This window comes from Doryrhamphus excisus, linkage group LG1, assembly GCF_037039965.1.
Source record: "Doryrhamphus excisus strain RoL-2023G ecotype Guam linkage group LG1, RoL_Dexc_Guam_v1.1, whole genome shotgun sequence".
Lineage (NCBI taxonomy): Eukaryota > Metazoa > Chordata > Actinopteri > Syngnathiformes > Syngnathidae > Doryrhamphus > Doryrhamphus excisus.
This window is the reverse complement of record NC_136357.1, coordinates 15,758,897-15,778,448: the sequence shown is the minus strand read 5'-3', so window position 1 is coordinate 15,778,448 and position 19,552 is coordinate 15,758,897. Positions and strand designations below refer to the sequence as shown.

The window sequence follows — 19,552 nt, the reverse complement described above, 5'->3', positions numbered from 1 at the left end:
CATCTGCACACCCAGTAGCGCCATGTGCTATTTAAATGCTGAATGCTGTACCGCGAATGATGGATGCACTGATAAAATGCTCTAAAAGGGCCAATTTTTCACACTTTAAACCTTTTGACATGCCGCTCACCTTTATGAACCATATTTTAAAATCTTTTTTACGTAGTAAAAACTAAATGCATCCAGTATTCAGTATTGTGCTTACAAAATGTGAATTGTGAGGCAGTGCCCTCTGCTGGTTTTTCTTTGTAGAACTTTATCCGCCTGCAGATAGTGCCTATACAAGTTACCATTATTAAAAAAAAAGTGAAAATGTGAAGTAATAAAAATAAAATCGAGAAGATGCAGGATTTTTGCAATTATATATAATTACAGTATAAAGCACAAAAATATACTATAAACAGTATTCAAGATAACATTCAAGTTTTACTGCCCAAAAGTGTGCATATTTATATATATTTTGAATACACTGTGCTAATAGAAAAAACATAACTGAATAGTAAATATGACCCTTAATTTGAATAATATATGAAATATCATGTAAAAACAAATGACACAAAAACACCTTTAGAGTTGAGGGTACTTTAATGGATGACCACCAGGCTGGTTTCCTTTTACAATAACGGAATCTGCAGCACTTCTACTTGTACCAGAGAGAAAGAGACAAGTTGAAATATCGGAAGAAGACGGCTGATATAAGTTGCCAAACAAACGTTAAACAAAGTTAAGTCAGTTATACAGCGTCATCTTGGTAACGACGTAAACAAACAGAAGCACAGCCCAGAAGAAGAGAAGGTTGGCTTTTTTTTTTTTTTCCACAACTAAGCGTTTGTCAGACCTTTAAAGTAGCATTAAAGTTGCGTAGTAGTACTCCCATGTTAAACAATTACATTCAGGATTCTAACTAAATAAGTCACATGCAGAAGGATTAGATGTTTTTGTGCATGTAGAACTGCAGGTGTTGTTGTTGTTGTTGTTGATATGTACAGGTGTGTGCACGGTACATTCATGTACGTGTTTGGACTCTGCATGTGTGTTCAAGTCATATTCAGGAAAGGTTGCAGCCAAAGTCAAGCAATGGTCCTGTCCGCCGAAAACCCAACTTGGCTCGTTAGAACAGTTCCACTAAGTCTGCTTCGATGGATCTTTTGTGTCCATGCTTTCAACGTTTACATTCATAAAAATACTTTACATCTCAGCCCGACTCTTCACTCACAGAACTATTTTCTCAGTCAACTTGAAACGTTGACAAACTTTGAAGAACATTGTTTACTGCATTCCAGAAAATTTGGGAGATTTCAGACCACCGATAAGGTAAAGGGAGATGAAATGCCTCCTTGTGAAATCCAGGCACTGAGAGGCTTCCATCACACTCCAATGGCGGAGGTCACACGCTAAAATACTACAGTGGAACCTGCTCATCTCGACGCCTCTCGGACTGGCTGACTGACGTTGACATAAGCAGTTATTGACATAGCGGGTGGCACTCCCACCCAAAACTAACCATTTACTTGTGTTTGTCCGGAGACATAAGGAGAATGGGCATTTTTTTAAACCTACGGCAGTTTGTGCATATTTTTATTTCGATTCTTCACCTTCTCATATGATATTGTAGTCTGAGTATGAGTATTGTGTCTAAGCTGTGGCGTTTGCTTGCTAGTTGGAGCCAGGGCAAGAGAGAAGAAGAGTCGGAGTGCCACCTTGGTCACATTGACATGTGGAGTACGACTTATCAGTATGCGCTGCGGTGACTCCAATAAAAGGCTGATGTGTGCAAGGTGTTCCTGCCTCATCCTCATTCCACCCACGTTACAATATTTTCACTTATCTTATATAACAAATCTCTCGTTCAGTGGCTAATCTCTTAAGAAACTGAAATGGCTGAGGAATCAGGTTAAAACCAAAATGCTTCATTTTCAAGCTTATTTTGCACTGAACAGGAAGTCACTGTGTGTGTGTGTTTTAATGCTGTATAACAAGACATAGCTATGTTGTGGCTTAGCAATACGAAGGACTATCACACATGTTGACATAAACAGATTTTTTTTTTCATAGAATCATAGAATACAATCCAAATTTTATTTTGACTAAAGCCACTGACAATGTATTTTGAAGTCCGATTAAGCGGGCATGTTTGATGAACACGGACCAGGACTTGATGACTGTTCGACATACACGGGTTGTCAACTTAAGCGGTTTGCACTGTCTAAGCAGTAGTGGGTGTGGACATGTGGGGGCCATAAGCATTAAACAACTGATGGGGGTTTAGGGACCCCCTCGTGGCTGTAACACCCTTCGGTAAAAACGTTTGATGTTAGCGTCAGTGCTTATCACGTTTGACAACCTTGTTTTGCGTTTATATTTATTTTGATTGAGATATCTCCTTGCTGGATTTTTCTGGAAAGCAGAAATATGGGGTTGACGTTGTCATCGGATGTGTGAATCATATTCAGTGAGTCGTCATTTCAGTGTTAATTTAACAGTAAATAAAATAAATTAGCTTTAAGACATTCCCAGCAACCCATGTCAAGCATGCTGTATTAAAAAACTAAACTCCTCAGTGTACATATGTCCTATATACACACACACACATTCCAACAAGCATTGTCTGGAACATTCATACTCATGTAAATATTAATTATACCATCTGTTGCTAGTTATTAATATGATTATTTACATTGCAATGTCACATGTGCAGTGGGGTACATTGTTGAGGTCATCACTGTGCTTCAATACAATTAAACATCCCATGCCCCATTTCTCAAAAAGTGCATTCTAGTTTCTTCTATTAGCTTCATACAAGAATCAAACTATTCATCAGGACCACACGAGTCCATGAATGGACTCTACTGTCTGTACATTGATGAAATGACAAAAAGATACAATGGTTAAGAATAAAGTTGCATATATAAAAAAGCCGATGGTGTTTTGAGAAAAAAAATACATGAAATAACTTGTATATTTTCAAGGAAACATTTTTTTTAGAGAAAGAAGTCTCTTTACCATAATTTCCGAATTATAGAGCGCACCAATATGTACCAATACATATACAGGCTTCTACTGTATAAGTATTTACATCATGAAATATTTAGTACACAGAAAGATGGTACTTTTTTTGAATTTTTGATGTGTGTGTAATATGGCTAGTTAAAAAGTAGCCCACCAGAATACTGTCACTAAATTAGCCATTTAGCTTAACCTATCCTCTTCATCACGCAGTAGTCCAGCCTTTCGAAACCCGTTAGCAGTCCTAACAGAGGCTGTGGTAATTCTACACTTGGTCAAACGTGCGTCGGAAGTCGCTGCATGAGACTTCAAACCGTGATATTCGCTTCCACTTCACTCGTCCACATCACTACTTTCTGGAGCTGCACTATAAGCATATTGGGAAATGTAGATTTTTTACATATATTTTGAAATATATAAAATATGTGGATGTCACATTTGCCAAAATTACGGTAATCTCGTTCTGTCCCCTCCAAAAAGCAAATTTTCTCCAAAATATACAAGGTTTTTTGTGAAGAAAAAATGTTCTAAAAAATAAAAAACAAACTTGAAAGTACAATATACAACTTTTTTTTCCTCAAACCATACCACTTTATCATAGTACCATATATATTTTTCTTTTCTTTCGTTTCTGTCCTGGCGGTATTTTCATTCTGATTTTGCACATTTTGTTCACTGGGAAACAAGTAAAGATGAGCTTTGAAACACAGGTTGCTACATTTGCTGCACAAATAACATCAAACAACATTTGTGTTGTGTTCCAACGTCTCCACCAACAATTATTCATCGGGACTGCTCATCAAAAAGAAGCCATGCATCCAGCAGCAGAGAGGTCATCAGTGCTGAAACGTCTTCAGGATTTCACTCAGACGACACTTTATCAGGAACACCTGCACCTTACGCAGTACAAAATAATATAATAGTATTATTACTATTATTAATTATAATAATAACAATGAAATAGCGCCTTTGAATATACCCACCACTTTACAGTGCTATGCTTTTATGTTGAAGTGTACAGAATAGGAAGTCACTGTAAGGTTTCAGTAACTTGTAACTTGTATGTTACTGCTGACTCTTAACAATACTGCAAGACATGTCGACATAAACGGACGCAATTTTTATGTTGGCAAAAACAGTTAGCAACATACACGGCCCTCCAAAGGTTTGTAGGTTTGGACTTTTGGACCGGAATGTATGTCGACTTAAGCGTTTTTAGTAATAAGAACGCAGCAAATTGGGATTTGATGGTTGGTCACCATAGAAGGGTTGGCAGCATAAGCGAGACCAACTTAAGCGGGTTCCACTGTAAAAGTAATAACTGTGATATAATAACAAACGTTTGATTAAGCAGGTATAGAAGCAGGTATACCTAATAAAGTGATCAGTGCTTAGGTATCACTCAGGAAAGTCAAGCTCGGTAAATTGTTTTCTTTGAGATAATAGCGTATTCATCCATGTAATCATTTTTTCTTGATGAATCCTATTGTATTTAACGATGCGTATTCACTAATTTGGTCGAATATTTTGTCTAAGAGATTTTTTTTTCTTTAATAACTTAACTTTCATCCAAATATTAGCACTTGTATCAGCATGAGAGCTAGGCATGACTGAGCATATGAGTTGGTACCGCTATGAAGGAGCAAGGAGCAGCCGGTCATACTCGATGATGACGAAGAGAGGAAGGAAGAGAGTTCTGAGGGTCCAGACGGGTGAGAGTTAGATGCCAGACTCAAAACTCTATCTTGCAGGCCGGGAAAGACTCGTCCTGCATGACAACGGTGCTGCTGGAGGCCAGGACCATGATGTTCAGGTCCTGCTGCCTCTCGTGGGTCTGCTGGTACCAGTCTCTGGTCACCTCTGTGTCATGAGTTGGGATCAGAGTGACCTTTCGGGCACAAAATGAGGAAGAGGAAGAATGTTTGTAAACAAAACATCTACTCCGCCGTGATTGGTCACACACCCAGTGCTTCCTATCTATGAACCATATAAGGAAGTCCACCCCTCTGTGACATCACAAAGGGGCAGTTTAACCACGCCTTTGGAAACCGAGCGTTTTGAGCATCCCAAAGTTCTTTCAGGGCTCACTTCCAAATGTCGTTTGGAATTTGGTATCGTTTAACACAAGAATTCAACATTCTAACTACATTGATAGGTCAGAAAAGTGGAAAAAGCATAGTTTGAAGCTCATTGTCCGTCTAACCGGCTTCCTCCCACATTCCAAAAACATGTATGCTAGGTTAATTGGCGACATTGGTAACTACTATTCAGGCATTTTAATTTTAAAATTGAAAACAATGTTGTAGGACGAGTGGTTAGCACGCAGGTCACACACTTAGAAAACCTGAGTTCGATTCCACCCTCGGCCATCGCTGTGTGAGTTTGCATGTTCTCCCCGTACATGCGTGGGTTTTCTCCGGGTACTCCGGTTTCCTCCCACATTCCAAAAACATGCTAGGTTAATTGGTGACTCCAAATTGTCCATAGGTATGAATGTGAGTGTGAATGGTTGTTTGTCACAAGTCACAAGTCGAAGTCACAAGTAAATATGCAAGAAATGGTTAGTTTTGGCCTTGGTGTTGGTTACAGTGGTACCTTGGTTAAGGTCCGTTCTGGTTAGCATGTTATTGGGTCAACATCCACACTTTTTTCAAAAATTTTGCCTTAGCTTGCGTTCACTTGCTTGTTTAGCGTCCAAAATACAGTCTGGTTTGTTCACGCCGCCATCTTGAATCACGTGGCAAATATGAAATGTCGTGTTGGCGCAGTGTTTGTTTTTATCAGAATTGAATGAATAGAAAAGATATACACAATAAAAATATGGCTGTAATTATGTATATAGATAACTGAATACCTGCAGGTTGGAGCCCCACTGAGATTTACCCTCCAGCAGGGCGTCCAGGACTGTGCGACTGGGTTCGCCGCCACTCGGGTCATTCCCGCTCACTACATAGTACGCCGCCCGCACTCTCTTGAAAAACTCTTGGTCCACATTCTTGGCACTGCAGTGGTTGGGCACGTAGGCCAGGTCCACGTAGACTGGCGGTCCAGGAGGAACAGCTGAAGTGGGTTTCTGAGAGTTGTTTCCTGAACAGATGCACCCGGTCAGCTTGTGTTTTTTTTTTTTTTACAATAGTTTTAGTTTTAGTTTAGTTTGCAAGAACACAAAACTCCCTGAACTCACTAGTTTATTAAAAAATCAATAATAAGTGCCTCCCAGTGTATGACAATTATTACAGAATAATGTCTGTGGGTCTAAAAATCAAACACACCTGCACTGCTCTTCACTCCATTGACAAGGCCCTTCCCAGGATTTAGGATATCACTGCGTGAACCTTGGTTCTCAGACATCTTGACCAGCTTGGAGCTCCTCTCTGGGTCCTTCCTCCTGAGGGAGGTTGATCGAGGGGAGGCCGAGTCCTTGTGGGCTTGCTTCACTGGAGTGGAGGACCTCTTCCTGACTTCCCCCTTCCGAGCAGGGGAAGACGATTTGGGTTTGGCTTTTCTGAGGCTCCTGGTGGTCTTGTGGTCTTTCCTGGGAAGTTTTTCTGTGCTACTGGCATCAAGAAGAAAAGCCTCTGGATCCACCATGCACACATCTGGATGGGGAGGTTTTGGAGATGGGTCTTTCATGGAGGTGGGAAGAGGATCATGCGTCTTCTGAGCTGCCCCGGTGATGGAGGGACGTTGGCCGCTGGCAGCACCAGAAGATGACAATTTGTCCACAGGCAGATGTTCAGTCTCTTCGTCTGAGTCCAGGTTACCTTCTGCAGTGATGGACGGACACTCCTCTGTTCCCGGTGGAACATCGGAATCCGACTGTGAAGGCAGTGACTCGCTCACCGACGTAGGCGGGGTTTCCTCTCCAGCTAATGTTCCAGTCAGCCCATGTGACGCAGCACAAGAAAACTGATGACCAGCATCTCCGTGAGTGTGGCGCTTCTGCTTGTGTGTCTTCCTTTTCACTGATCTTTGTTCGTGATCTGCATCTCTTCCTTCCTGGTTGTGGTCACTTGGGTCGTCCTCTTCGTGCTCATCACCAGAGAACTGATGTGGACTAGGATTGATGAAGGAGGGAGAGAGTTCTCCTTTACGCTGTTTATACTCATAGGAGGAGTCCACCAGAGGGGAGGGAGAAGTGGCACTGGTACTCAAATCGGACGGACGATCAGTTTTTGCTTTGCTCGATGCTTCTGTGGAAGAGGTTGCATTTGAGGAGAACAGAGAGGCACCGTGGATGCTCGCCATCAATTCAAAGGCTTCCATTGCTTTCTCCTCTTGGTCACCATAACCTGGTGGAGGGGCACTTGGGAAATCATCAGGCTTCTGTAGCAGCTCCCAATCAGAAATACTGCTCTTTCGTCTTGCCTCGAACCTCTCTTGTAGTTTTTCCAAAAGGCCTTCTTTTTCTTCTGGACTTTTGGATTCGCCTTCCTCATTCTTGGCGTCTTCTTTTTCACTGGTCTTGGTCTCTGAAGGTTTTATCAGTTCAGCACTGTCTTTGCACAGCTTCTCTTCAAGACTCTTGGCTTCTTGTTGTCCTGCTGCTTCATTTCTTTCCTTTTCCACTTCACTGTCGATCGTTGTTTCCTCCTTTTCAGCCCCAGATGTCTTCACACTTTTCTCTTTTCCTTCCTCTGCTGTGGGCAGGTCGGCGATGGCACATGATGTATTCAAAGCACCACTATCTGAAGATCCACGTTGACCTGTTTTCATCACTACTTCCATTTTTTGACATTCAGGCTCATATTGTAAGGGACTAGGGTCTTTGTCAGTGGCTTCAGCCCTTGGTGGAGAGACATCAAAACAAGTTTGGGATGTGTAAAACATCTCTGCCAGTTTTGAGGCGTCAGTATGTTGCAGAGGTGACATTTTGGTCTCCTCAGATTGCAAATACTCATCTGTATGTTTAGACATCACCTCCATGTACTCATCTGTCTGAAGGCCACCAGAGGCTGAGCTTAAAAACCCGCTATCAAATGATGGCACCTCTTGGGTTGACCTGCTTGATTCGCTGACAAAAGGTTCATCCTCAAGCTGTTGACTCAAAGGGTGAGAACTTGAGAAGGTGGCTGTATCAATGGTTGAAGATGGAGGTGCCAAAGTAGTGGATGTTAGAACCTCATCCTGCTTTTTTGCAGTCAGATCTGAACTTTCTTCTTGGGTGACTCTTTGGTAATATTTCTCACCGCTTAGCCTAACTGGTTGGATGATAGAGTGCTGGTCCTTTTGACCTGCTTGAAGAAACTCAGAGTGTCCCGCAGGTCCGCTTTGTCCGATATCAGCATAGCTTTCAGTTTGCAGAGCCAAGGGATCAAATGCAGGCATGGCTGTGGATGTTGGTGGGTCAGATGGTGCTGAGCTGCTAATGAGATTGCTTGTGGGTGATGATGGACAAGGATCTTTTGTCAGAACGCTTGATTGTGAAGCTATAGATGATTTGTCCTCATCCTTTTTCTTTGACTGCTGCAACTCAGATGAAGAAACGTCCTCCGCAATTGACAACCTTCTCTGTGTTGTTGGCTGAGGAGGGAGAAGATTGTTGTCTTTAACTTCCATTGTTTGGGTAACCAAACAAAAGCTTGTAACTTCACCTTCACTCTTGGTGTCAGAAAGTGTACTCATATCAGCAGGTGTTGCTGTGGTGTCACCAGATGCTGGTTTTTTACTTGTGTCCTGCTTTGACATCCCAGAGGCTTCATTATCTGAGGCACCATCGGGTGAAACTTTGGACGGAATCTCTTCTTTAAGGAAGCTCGCTTCAGGCGACATTTTGTTTGAGTCCTCAGACAAAGTTACAGTCACGTTATCATCCGGACTACTCCTGCAGGTTTCCTTTTCAGACTGTTCTCTGGCACCCTTTTCCATATCAACATCGCTCAAATCATCTTCTTCGTCATCCTCATCTTCATCATCATCATCATCAACGTTGAAATCTTCACCCTCTACAAGTAATCTTGTACCTATAAGGCTTTCTTTGCCTTTGGGAAATTCTAACACAGATTGACTAATGTCTGAAGCACGAATGTTGTCATCTATCAGTTGTCCTATACAAGAGGAAGCTAAGCCTGTGCTTGATCTGTTTGCTTGGTCTTCTCTAGCGGAGCATGAAGCACCTTGAAGCAAAGAGTCTTTTTCTGCTGGTGACTGTCGATCCGATGGAGAGTCTTCCTGGTCAGAGAACTCCATCCTGTCTTTCAGGAACTCAGCAGATTTTTCTTTCTCTTTTTTTTCAATGTCCTTTTCTTGTCCTGTCGGAGTAGCAGAGGCATCATCACTCACCACTGAGAATTCTATTCTTGACGGTGCCCCTGTGGAATGAGTAGCAGCACCAAATAGGGTCTCATCCCTTTCACCTATTTGAAAAGCTCCAGAAGCTCCTTCCTTCACATCCTCCTTTTCTTTCTCTGATTTTTCTGGCTTGTCCTCTTTGGGACTATAAGACTCTTGGGAGATTTTATTGTCTTGTATGCTTATAGCTGAAACGTTATTTCCAGCAGGAGATATGTCTGTTTTTTCCTCTCTTACGCTCTCTTCTTCTTGCCCTTTCTCTCTGTCTTCACGGTTTGGGGAGGCACATCGGTGGCTTTCAGTCTCGGGGCTGTCGTCAACGCCACTTAAATACACAGGTTCTTTTTTGAAATGATTTTCTGGCACGAACATGGCTGCCTCTGTTTGACTCGCTCTCCTGTTATCATCCATGCTGATGTCGGAGGTATGATCTGGAAACACATCAGTCTCCTCTCTGGTGCCAGGATCTGTAGAGACGGGCTTCTCATACGGTTCATACTTGGATGCAGCAAATGATTTGTTTTCATCTTGAAGTTCAGTTTCATCAGTGGTGTCCTTGTTGGCACCTTTTTCAGTGGGGCCGCTGTCATCGGAGTCTTTATCCAGCAGGAAGTATGAACAAGGCTGGGAAAAGCCTGGGGAAGCCACCTCCCGTTCTCCTTCCATCTCCCGCTCTGCCTCTTTAACGGGTTTATCCTCTTGCACTGGCTTAACAATGGACTCTGAACTTCTTTGAGGCTGGACTGTGGCTGGGCTCTCGGTGCTTCTTATTTCAGTGCTGGATATTGCTGACAATACAGGTTTTACCTCAGTCAAGCTGGAGTCGTGTTTTGTCTTTGAGTCGGATACATGGAAGGATGGCTCTTGTTTTGGAGTACAAGTTGTGTCACTAGTAAAAGATGGCTCTGGGGGGGCCATTGGTGCAGGAGTGGTTCCAGTTTCCGCAGCATCTGCAGAAGGAATTAACTCTTCGGTTAAAATATCTTTAATGTCTTCGTCCAATGAAGGCTCTTGCATTGTAAGTGTCGGTATGACTATTATGGTTTGTTTGGGTGTGGTCTCTTTAATTTCATCACTTGACTGGAATGTTTCTGGTTTTCTCGGCTCCACTGACAAAGGTCTAGAGCCCATACAAATATACTCCTCCTCTTCATCTTCCCTGTCTTCTTCTGAGGACTGAACCTGGAAGTCGGACTTTGAACCCAACATGGCTTCTGTGAATGCGGTTTGTGCAGATTGTTTGGAGGTTTTGTCAAGGTCCTTCTCTTGTAACTCCTCTCGCTCCCATTTCTCTACTTTGGCTTCAGATTGTTCTTTCTCACTGACGTCTTCAACCTTCATGCTAGACAAAGAACTTTCCTTCATCTTTTCTGTCTCTTCTGCCTCACAAGTCATCTCTTTCTCTTGTTCCTTCTCCATCTTCTTTTCCTTATTCAGTTCAGCAATACAGGAATCATCTTTTTCTTTCTCCTTTTTCTCACTTGTGCTGATAACGGTCTTAGCTCCGTCGTCAAACTGGAGGGACTGACAAATGTCAGGATGAGCTTCTTGTTGGTCTTTACTTGATTTGACTTCTGTTAATTCTTGCAGTTTTTCCACCAGGGCATCCTCCTCTCTGGGAGCTGCAGTCAGTTTGTGAGAGGTTTCTTCAAGCATCTTCTTTGTATCCATGTCTCCTTCCATGGTTTGGGCTACGGAATGAACAACCTTATCATCTGTCTTAACATCCGCCTCCAAAGTAGAATCATGCTTCACTATAACCTGTTGGGTGCTACATGGGGAATCGGATTCCTTCTTTGAATCATGTTTGTCTCCACTCGGACACAGTCCAGACTCTCCCTTGTCATCACCTTCAATGACTACGTCCTTCACTTTCTCATTAAGATCATCAGCTTCCACCTTTATCTCTTTTACATTCTCCATATGCTCTACAACGTTGTCCTTTTCGGTTTTGGTGTCAACTTCACTTAACGTTTTAGTCGCTGGGATTTTAATCTCTATGCCACTAACAGCACTCTTTTCCCGCTTTTCATCCTCCGTAGTTTGGACACAGGTAACATTAACGTCCTTTTGCATCTCCTCTTCCTCTTTCTCTGGTACATCAGACACAACACCAGAACCATCAGTCTTTTCTTCAGTTTCTTCACCTTCAAGCTTGATCTGTTTAGTTCCATCCTTCTGTGTCTCTTTAGCTTCTTCCTTGGTGACTTTTTCTTCCAAATCAACGTTCTTGTCCACTTCTATGGTTTGTTTTACATCAAAAGAATCTTTGTATTCCTCCTCTGCAGTGGATTTGGTATATATTCCCTCTCTTTCTTCTACCATAGATCCAATGGCAACCGTTTGATCCACAGGTGTCACTTCTTTCTCTCTGGATGGCTGGACAGTGAAGGTGTCCACCTTATCATCAGCCTTTTCCATGACTTGAACAGTATCTTGCACAGTGTCGCCCATGCTGACTTTATCTTCATAAAGGGCCTCTTCTGTCTCTTTGATATCCTTTTCTAATAATGATTGTTGTGACTTTGCTAGTACGCCTGACAATTGATCACCTTTCAACTGAATGTCTTCCTCCAGCTCCTTATCTTTTGCTTTGGCAGTAATGTGGTCAACGGGCGATGATGCAGCCGTGCAAACGCTGTCTTCTTTGGTGAGTTGAGTAAACTTTACGATCCTGTCCTGTTTTTCATCCTCACAAGGCTCTGTGAGAGATGAATGCTCTTCTGGCTCTTTCTCCAGCAATGTGCTGTGGACACTTTCAATCTGCTTTTCTTCAGGTTTTGCCGCCATGAAGTCAAACGTTCCCTCCTCGTCTTTCTCCTGCCGTTTCATTATTTTACTCCCAGTTTCTGTATTCGTAGCTTCACTTGTGGCTTTGAGGTCAGAGTCTTCATCTCTGATGTGCTTTTCCTCAGAAGGAATGATTTCTTCTTTCACAAGTTCAGCTACAAGGCTTGTATCCTTTGCCTGTTCTTTAACATCACCTTTCATGGCACCGTCAAGTGGTTTAACATTGGAAGTCTTAGCATCTTCATCCAACTCTTTCACAGCGCAAACATCTTCCTGGAGTGCAGATTCAGATTTCTGGACATCTTTCAGTTCTTGCAATACAGAGGCACCATGTTTATTGTCCTCTTTGTCTTTTTGTTCAACTGCAAGAGTGGTTGTAACTTCAGCACTATCTTCACCTTGATTATCTTTCTTCTTATCTTCATCATCATCAAGAAAATCGGGCTCCTTGACAGGTAGAACCTCCTTCAAGTCCTCGCCAAATGTTTCATCCTGCTTTGAGTCTTTTTGAACTACTTCTTTGTGCTTGAGGGTTTGGTCTTCAGTTGTGTTGGCAAGCATCGGGAGTTCCAAATCTGCGAATGCTCCAACTGATGAATGACGAAGAGGAGAATGAGTGGCGCTAGGCGGGCCGGATTGTGTCGGGGAGGCCATTTTCACAGTGATGTCATCAGGACTGAAACAACGTTCCTCACTCTCTGATGTTACCGAGTCCGAACCAAACGGCCTGGTAGGAATAACTGACGAAACACCGATCGGGGCCACCACATCTCCACTCTCCTCCTCAATTTGGAAGTGGATTGGTTTGTCCTCCTCAAGAGATTTGGAAGGAAGAGATGAAGAGTCGGAATGCTTTTCAGCATCTTTGTCTTGTCCCGTCGTTGTCTGTGAAGAAGCATAGCCTTCTTGAAGTTTTTCTAGTGAGATATCTACATTAGGTGTTTGATCTTCCTCTTCTTCCTCGTCGTCGTCATCATGGCAAACAGGAACCTTAACAGCCATCTTTGTTTCTTCAAGAGGAAGCTGTAAGTCAGCAGAAGGGGACTTCTCTTCAAGAGACGACGGTGAAAGCGTTCCAGATGAGAGAAGCTCTTTCTCTCGGGTGGCATCAGTCGATCTGATTTTGAGCGGTTCTTCAGGTGCGACGGTGGATGCAACGGACTGGTCTTCGGCAATAGAAGTGGGGAGCGAGGACAGTTTGTCATACTCTGTGATGGACGTTGCAGAGGACACATGCTCTTCTTCCGCGAGAGGGGCAGTGAAGATGTTGGTGAACATTGATAGTTGCTCCTGCACACCCGGGATGGAAGCTTTCCCAGTCATGGCTGTAGCTTGCATCTCCCTCACGCCCGGAATGTTTACAAATGAGCCAGTTTGCTCCGGAACCGAGACGTCATACATGCAAACGTCATACTGAAGGTGTGGTATCTTCTCCTCGGCTTCCTCGTGAATTTCCTCATCAGAAATGGTTTGTTCTGTCTCAGAGTAGCCTGGAATGGTCTCGTCTTGGATATAGGAGATGGGCTCTACGACCCCCTGAGCAACTGTGGTTATGGGAGCTGTATCCCCTCCTATGTGTGAAAGGTAGCCATCTTCTTCCTCCTCTTCTTCATGTTTGGCTGTGGTCAAGGTGTCCATTTGGCTCTCACCGACCACTGGCTCTTCTGCCACACCTTCGCTGCTGAGCTCTTCGTCTGCTATCACGTCAAGATCTTCCACCTCCTCCAGTTCAGCCTTTTCTACTGGCTCTTCGTCCTCTTCCTCCTCTTTTGCTGAGAGCGGTACTCTTTTCTCTACTTCTTCAGTTTCATCTTTTAAGTCCATACCATCGTGCTCCTTCATTTGGAATTCATCTTCTTCTTCTCCAATACCCATATCCTCCTCTTCCTCACTCTTTGCCTCAGCAGTTGCGGCCTCTTCTTCATCATCCTCCTCATCCTGGGATGCAGCTCCCTCATCTTCAAACTGTTCTGTCTCTTCTGTGTCTTTGCTATCATCATATTTGGCATCTCCACCATCCTTCAGTGGAACCGGTAGCTCCTCATCAGGAGACTCTACCGTTAGGCGTTCAGTGTCTGGTGCCTCTGGCTCCTCTTGAGTAAGGCTTTGAGCAGGCTTCTGCAGAGTCACGCCATCACCGAGATCAGCAACAGCTTCGGTTTTGGTCAGGTCAAAGTCCTCTGTGAGATCTTCAGGTGCAGAGGGAAGAAATGTGCCTGTGTTACATTCTGGCTCCAGTTGAATGCTTTCGGTTCTGTTTTCTTTTCCTTCAGTCTTTGGTTCCTCTGGCTTTGGTTCAGATGCTTCAGCCTTCACTGCTTTTGTTTTTACAGTCTTTGTTTTACTTGACACTTTAGCTTTGTGTAATGTCTTTCGGACTTCTGGCGTGAGAGGTTTGAGGTCAGGCTTTGCTATTTTTCTCAGTTCAGGTTTTGATGTCTCTTTCTTTTTGTCCTCTTTGGACCTCCCATCTTTCTTCTCGTCTTTTTTAGAAGACTCATCTTTCTTTATTTTCTTGATCTCCTTTTTCTCCTTGTCTTTTTTCTCATCCATCTTTGACACCCTTTCCTTGGAGTGTTTTTTCAAGGATTTTTCTTTCAGAAGTTTCTTCTTCTCTGGCATGTCCGTTTTAGATTTGATGGTTTTGATAGGCTTTTTGGGATCTTTTTTCACAGATACGTTTTCTTTCACTGGTAGACTCTTTGTCTCTGTGCCGACGACCACATCATCTTGTCCTTCTGGTTTTTCCTTATTGAACTTTGCGGTGGTCTTTGGGGAAGATTTAAGGCTCTCTTTGCTGTCAGTCCTTTGTTTTAACTTGCTCTGTTTTACAATGGAGTGAGGGGCTCCTGAAGCAATGTCTTTTTGTGTAGCTACAGGATAACGCAAAAAGTCAAGGTGCTTTAACCTTTCCAGGCCTTCCAGGATCTTGTTTTGGGGTGCGTTTCCTGGAAAGAGAACTCTGACAATCTTTTCTGTCGGGTTTGCCGGAAGCCAGACAACTAAGGCAGTAACGGATGTCAGGTAGGGCACAGATATTTCTCCTTCTTTTCCATTTGGCAACACAATTCCAGTTTTGGCCTTGCTGTTGCCAGCCCACCTTTGCATGAGGAACTGCATCTCTTTGCTTTCCTTGACAGGGTTGAGAACGTACATATCCAGCCTGCCCACTCCCATCTTGTGGAACAGGGTAATGGGTTCAATGGTGTTGCTGACAACTCGAAAGAGAGGCTCTGGCTTCAGTCCCAGTTTGTTAAGATACTGCAACGTCAAAGAGGCCTCTTCGATGCTTCGTTTCACTTTAAGGTTGGATTCGGGCATGCGTAACTTCTCTGGTACGTTGAAAAACACCACTCCGAGTTCTGGTGAGATCAGGTTCTTGATCCAAGCGCCATAGTTGGTAGAGCCTTGAGATTTCTCCTCCTCCTGTTCCGCTATCTTCCTCTGCAGGATACCGTTGATCCCTGGGAGATTGTCGGCACCAATGTGTGTGAGCAAAATGGAGTCGATGCGGTCCAGGTGACGGACGAGCTTCCAGAAGCAGGATTTCCGCTCGGAGCCCCCGTCCACTAAGATGTTGAAGCCGTTTACGGCAAAGAGCGCAGAGTCTCCACGTCCGCCGGGAAAGATGTAGCAGCATGGTTTGGACAGTTTCAGGAAGCCGCCCGATGTTGGTGGCTCCAGTAGGTCGAAAGGTGAAGGAACATCAACCGTTGCAGAGATGTACTCTGTGAACTCTGTGACCCCCTCCATCTTGGGGACGACAATCTCAGGGTTTAGTTTGTAATGGAGGAACTCTCGCAGGGTCTGCTGCTGTCCCAAGGAGCTCCAGCCCACCTCCCCCTGGCAGGACACAGTAAGTGTAGCCTGCTGCTTGGGGATTGATGGGCCAAGTAGTTCACTGACCTGCACCAAGAACAAACCAAGAACTGTAAGCTTCTGGCAGCCATACAAAAAGTATGTTGACTCTCAGTTGTACAGGCAGACCATGCAGCAACAGAACCATGTTGGGTTTTGGTGTTGATTACGTCTATAGGGACTTCCAATAAGAACTATACTGGTCACAATTCTCTTACTTAAAGCTGCTCATGGGTTGGTTTTAAGATGCATGGATCCATCACATTAATGTGCGGAACAGTGGGACAGGAAAGATGTGACTCACCCCAGGATCAGCAATTATACTCGCAAAGGTCTTGTAGGTGAACACCCCTGTTTGAAGTAGAAGGCCACCGTGATCCGAGCTATGACCACTCAAGATCAGAAGCTTGTGTCCCGCTGAATCAGTGATGAGATATTGGATCTGAGAGACACACACACACAGACAGAGCACCATTCAGGCGAATGCACGTCCATTGTGTCGAAATTTACATTCATCATTTCATTTTCTACCGCTTTTTCCTCACGAGGGTCGCGGGGGTGCTGGAGCCTATCCCAGCTGTCTTCGGGCGAGAGGCGGGGTACACCCTGGACTGGTGGCCAGCCAATCACATATAGACAAACAACCATTCACACTCACATTCATACCCATGGACAATTTGGAGTGGATAATTAACCTAGCATGTTTTTGGAATGTGGGAGGAAACCGGAGTACCCGGAGAAAGCCCACGCATGCACGGGGAGAACATGCAAACTCCACACAGAGATGGCCGAGGGTGGAATTGAACCCTGGTCTCCTAGCTGTGAGGTCTGTGCACTAACCACTAGACCACTGTGCCACCTTCAAAATTTACATGATTTCCTGCATATTGCAAATGAAGAGTCAGTGAGCTATAAACTCACATAGGTATTTGGTACTGACTGAGTCGTTTCTGTGCAGAAACATTCCAAAGGTCCAAATTCCAATCAAATTCAGACTCTCTGAGACTACTAACATCCACCTGGTTGGGGAGATGGTGGCAGCCATCCAACACTTGCACTCAACACAGACGTCATAACGTCATCAAAACAAAATAGGTCGTTATTTACAGTAATTTCCAGACAGTAGATCGTGCCAATATATAAGCTGCGCCTACTAAATTTAAAGATTTGTACATATATGGGTCGATAAACCCCAGACATCGTAACATGAGATATTTAGTAAACAGAAAGATTTTTTTAAACTTTTGATTATTTTTGTTCTGAGTGGTTAGTGCAGAGGCTCCACAGCTAGGAGACCCCAGTTCAATTCCACTTTCGGCCATCTCTGTGTGGAGTTTGCATGTACTCCAAATTGTCCATAGGTATGAATGTGAGTGTGAATGGTTGTTTGTCTATATGTGCCCTGTGATTGGCTAGCGACCAGTCCAGGGTGTATCCCGCCTCTCGCCCGAAGACAGGATAGGCTCCAGCACCCCATGCGACCCTCGTGAGGAAAAAGCGGTAGAAAATGAATGAATGAATGAATTATTTTTGTTCTGAGTGGTTAGTGCGCAGGCCCCACAGCTAGGAGACTCCAGTTCAATTCCACTTTCGGCCATCTCTGTGTGGAGTTTGCATGTATTTTTGATAATCTAAAGACTAGAATGGGTGCACGGTGACAGAGTGGTTAGAGCGCAGACCTCACAGCTAGGAGACCAGGGTGGAATTCCACCCTCGGCCATCTCTGTGTGGAGTTTGCATGTTCTACTCGTGCATGCGTGGGTTTTCTCCGGGTACTCCGGTTTCCTCCCACATTCCAAAAACATGCTAGGTTAATTGGAGACTCCAAATTGTCCATAGGTATGAATGTGAGTGTGAATGGTTGTTTGTCTATATGTGCCCTGTGATTGGCTGGCGACCAGTCCAGGGTGTACCCCGCCTCTCGCCCGAAGACAGCTGGGATAGGCTCCAGCACCCCCGCGACCCTCGTTAAGTGGTAGAAAATGAATTAATGTCCTGATTCTGTGACTGAATGACACTTACCTCTGATGTGACGGTGTCTTGTGAAGGGTTGACAAGCACCACCGTCTCTAGCACATCACTTCTGTGGTATAGAGTCCTTTGTCCTACACACACACAAAAAACATTTCAACATTAAAAAACATCATCACATCTGACTCCAGGCTGCTCGAGGAATCACTCAGCATTTTCGGACCACATAATGTCATCCGAACCTCAAACCTGCGGCTTTGTGTTTCTTTATTCAGGCCAATCACTAACTAGAGACAAGCAACCCACTTCATCTTGCAGCAACGCACAAATAGAAGTTGGAAATAGGTCACTGGAGTCTGTTGGGTATTGAAACCTAAATATCTCAACCATGATCTTCCTAACATCATCAACTCCTGCCCAACGATAACTTAAGGTAAGCATCAACATTCGTTCCATGTACTGTACATCTACAAAAAAAGGTGAGTACACAAGTCCACAATTCCCTCATTCCACACAGAGGTGATGTCAAGCTTCCAAATCATCTTTGTGTCAGCACAGATGGAGTTCCTATTATTAGAGAGGTCTCTAAAATTAGGAGCACCATCGTATTCATCAGCACTTGCCCTTTTATGAGCTCATTTGTTTTATTGCCTCTAAATGGCGCTTTAATGTACCACTGTTGAAAAAAAAAACCCAAATTTTTACATGTTTATATCATTATCATTCATTAATTCATTCATTTTCTACCGCTTTTCCTCACGAGGGTCGCGGTGGTGCTGGAGCCTATCCCAGCTGTCTTCGGGCGAGAGGCGGGGTACACCCTGGACTGGATGCCAGCCAATCACAGGGCACATATAGACAAACATCTTTATCATGTTTCATATAAATATCGTGAATGATGGGCAAAATTCAAAAATGTTCATTTTTTTGTAAACGTCCTTTGCCATCCATCCCCAAATGTTCTCAATTGGATTTAGATCAAGGGAACACACAGGATGGTCCTAAAGGGTGAGGTTGTTCCTTGAAAATGCCATCATTACCACACCGACCACGGCCTTCAGTTTTCGAGTGATGCCCCCTGAAACATCTCTACATCTCTACATGCTGCTGCTTGGCGCCCCCGCCATTGTGCCATGTGGAAAACATCTCAGGTGGGATTTCCTTGTCATGCCAGTAACATTGGAAGCAATGTTGTAGGACAAGTGGTTAGCGCGTAGGCCACACATCTAGGAGACCCTAGTTCGATTCCACCCTCCGGCATCTCTGTGTGGAGTTTGCATAATCTCCCCGTGCATGCATGGGTTTTCTCCGGGTACTCCGGTTTCCTCCCACATTCCAAAAACATGCTAGGTTAATTGGAGACTCCAAATTGTCCATAGGTATGAATGTGAGTGTGAATGGTTGTTTGTCTATATGTGCCCTGTGATTGGCTGTGTGAGAATAATTTGTCTTTTAAAGACTCGGGGTCGTAAACATTTGATGGATAGCATTTTGGTGGATTTGATGGATATTTCACATACACAATAAATTGCTCACTCAAAACATTTTTTTGTTGCACTCCCATTTGTTCTTTTTGCATTTTGAAACTTTACTTAGAACCTCCTTAGAACAAAATGTAAATTCCAGATCTTTTTAA

General features: G+C 43.8%; 1 protein-coding gene across 1 annotated transcript in view; it reads right to left on the bottom strand.

Annotated features, from left to right (window-relative positions):
* Positions 1 to 3,134: 3,134 nt before the first annotated feature.
* map1ab (microtubule-associated protein 1Ab) overlaps positions 3,135 to 19,552 on the bottom strand; it is a 40,054-nt gene continuing 23,636 nt past the window's right edge. The window contains exons 3-7 of the mRNA XM_058074982.2: positions 17,968 to 18,050; positions 16,250 to 16,387; positions 6,279 to 15,993; positions 5,861 to 6,093; positions 3,135 to 4,894 (exon numbers count right to left, since the gene is read on the bottom strand). Of these exons, the coding sequence (XP_057930965.2) occupies positions 4,739 to 4,894; positions 5,861 to 6,093; positions 6,279 to 15,993; positions 16,250 to 16,387; positions 17,968 to 18,050 (10,325 nt within the window). The 3' untranslated portion in view covers positions 3,135 to 4,738. The remainder of the gene's footprint in view (positions 4,895 to 5,860; positions 6,094 to 6,278; positions 15,994 to 16,249; positions 16,388 to 17,967; positions 18,051 to 19,552) is intronic.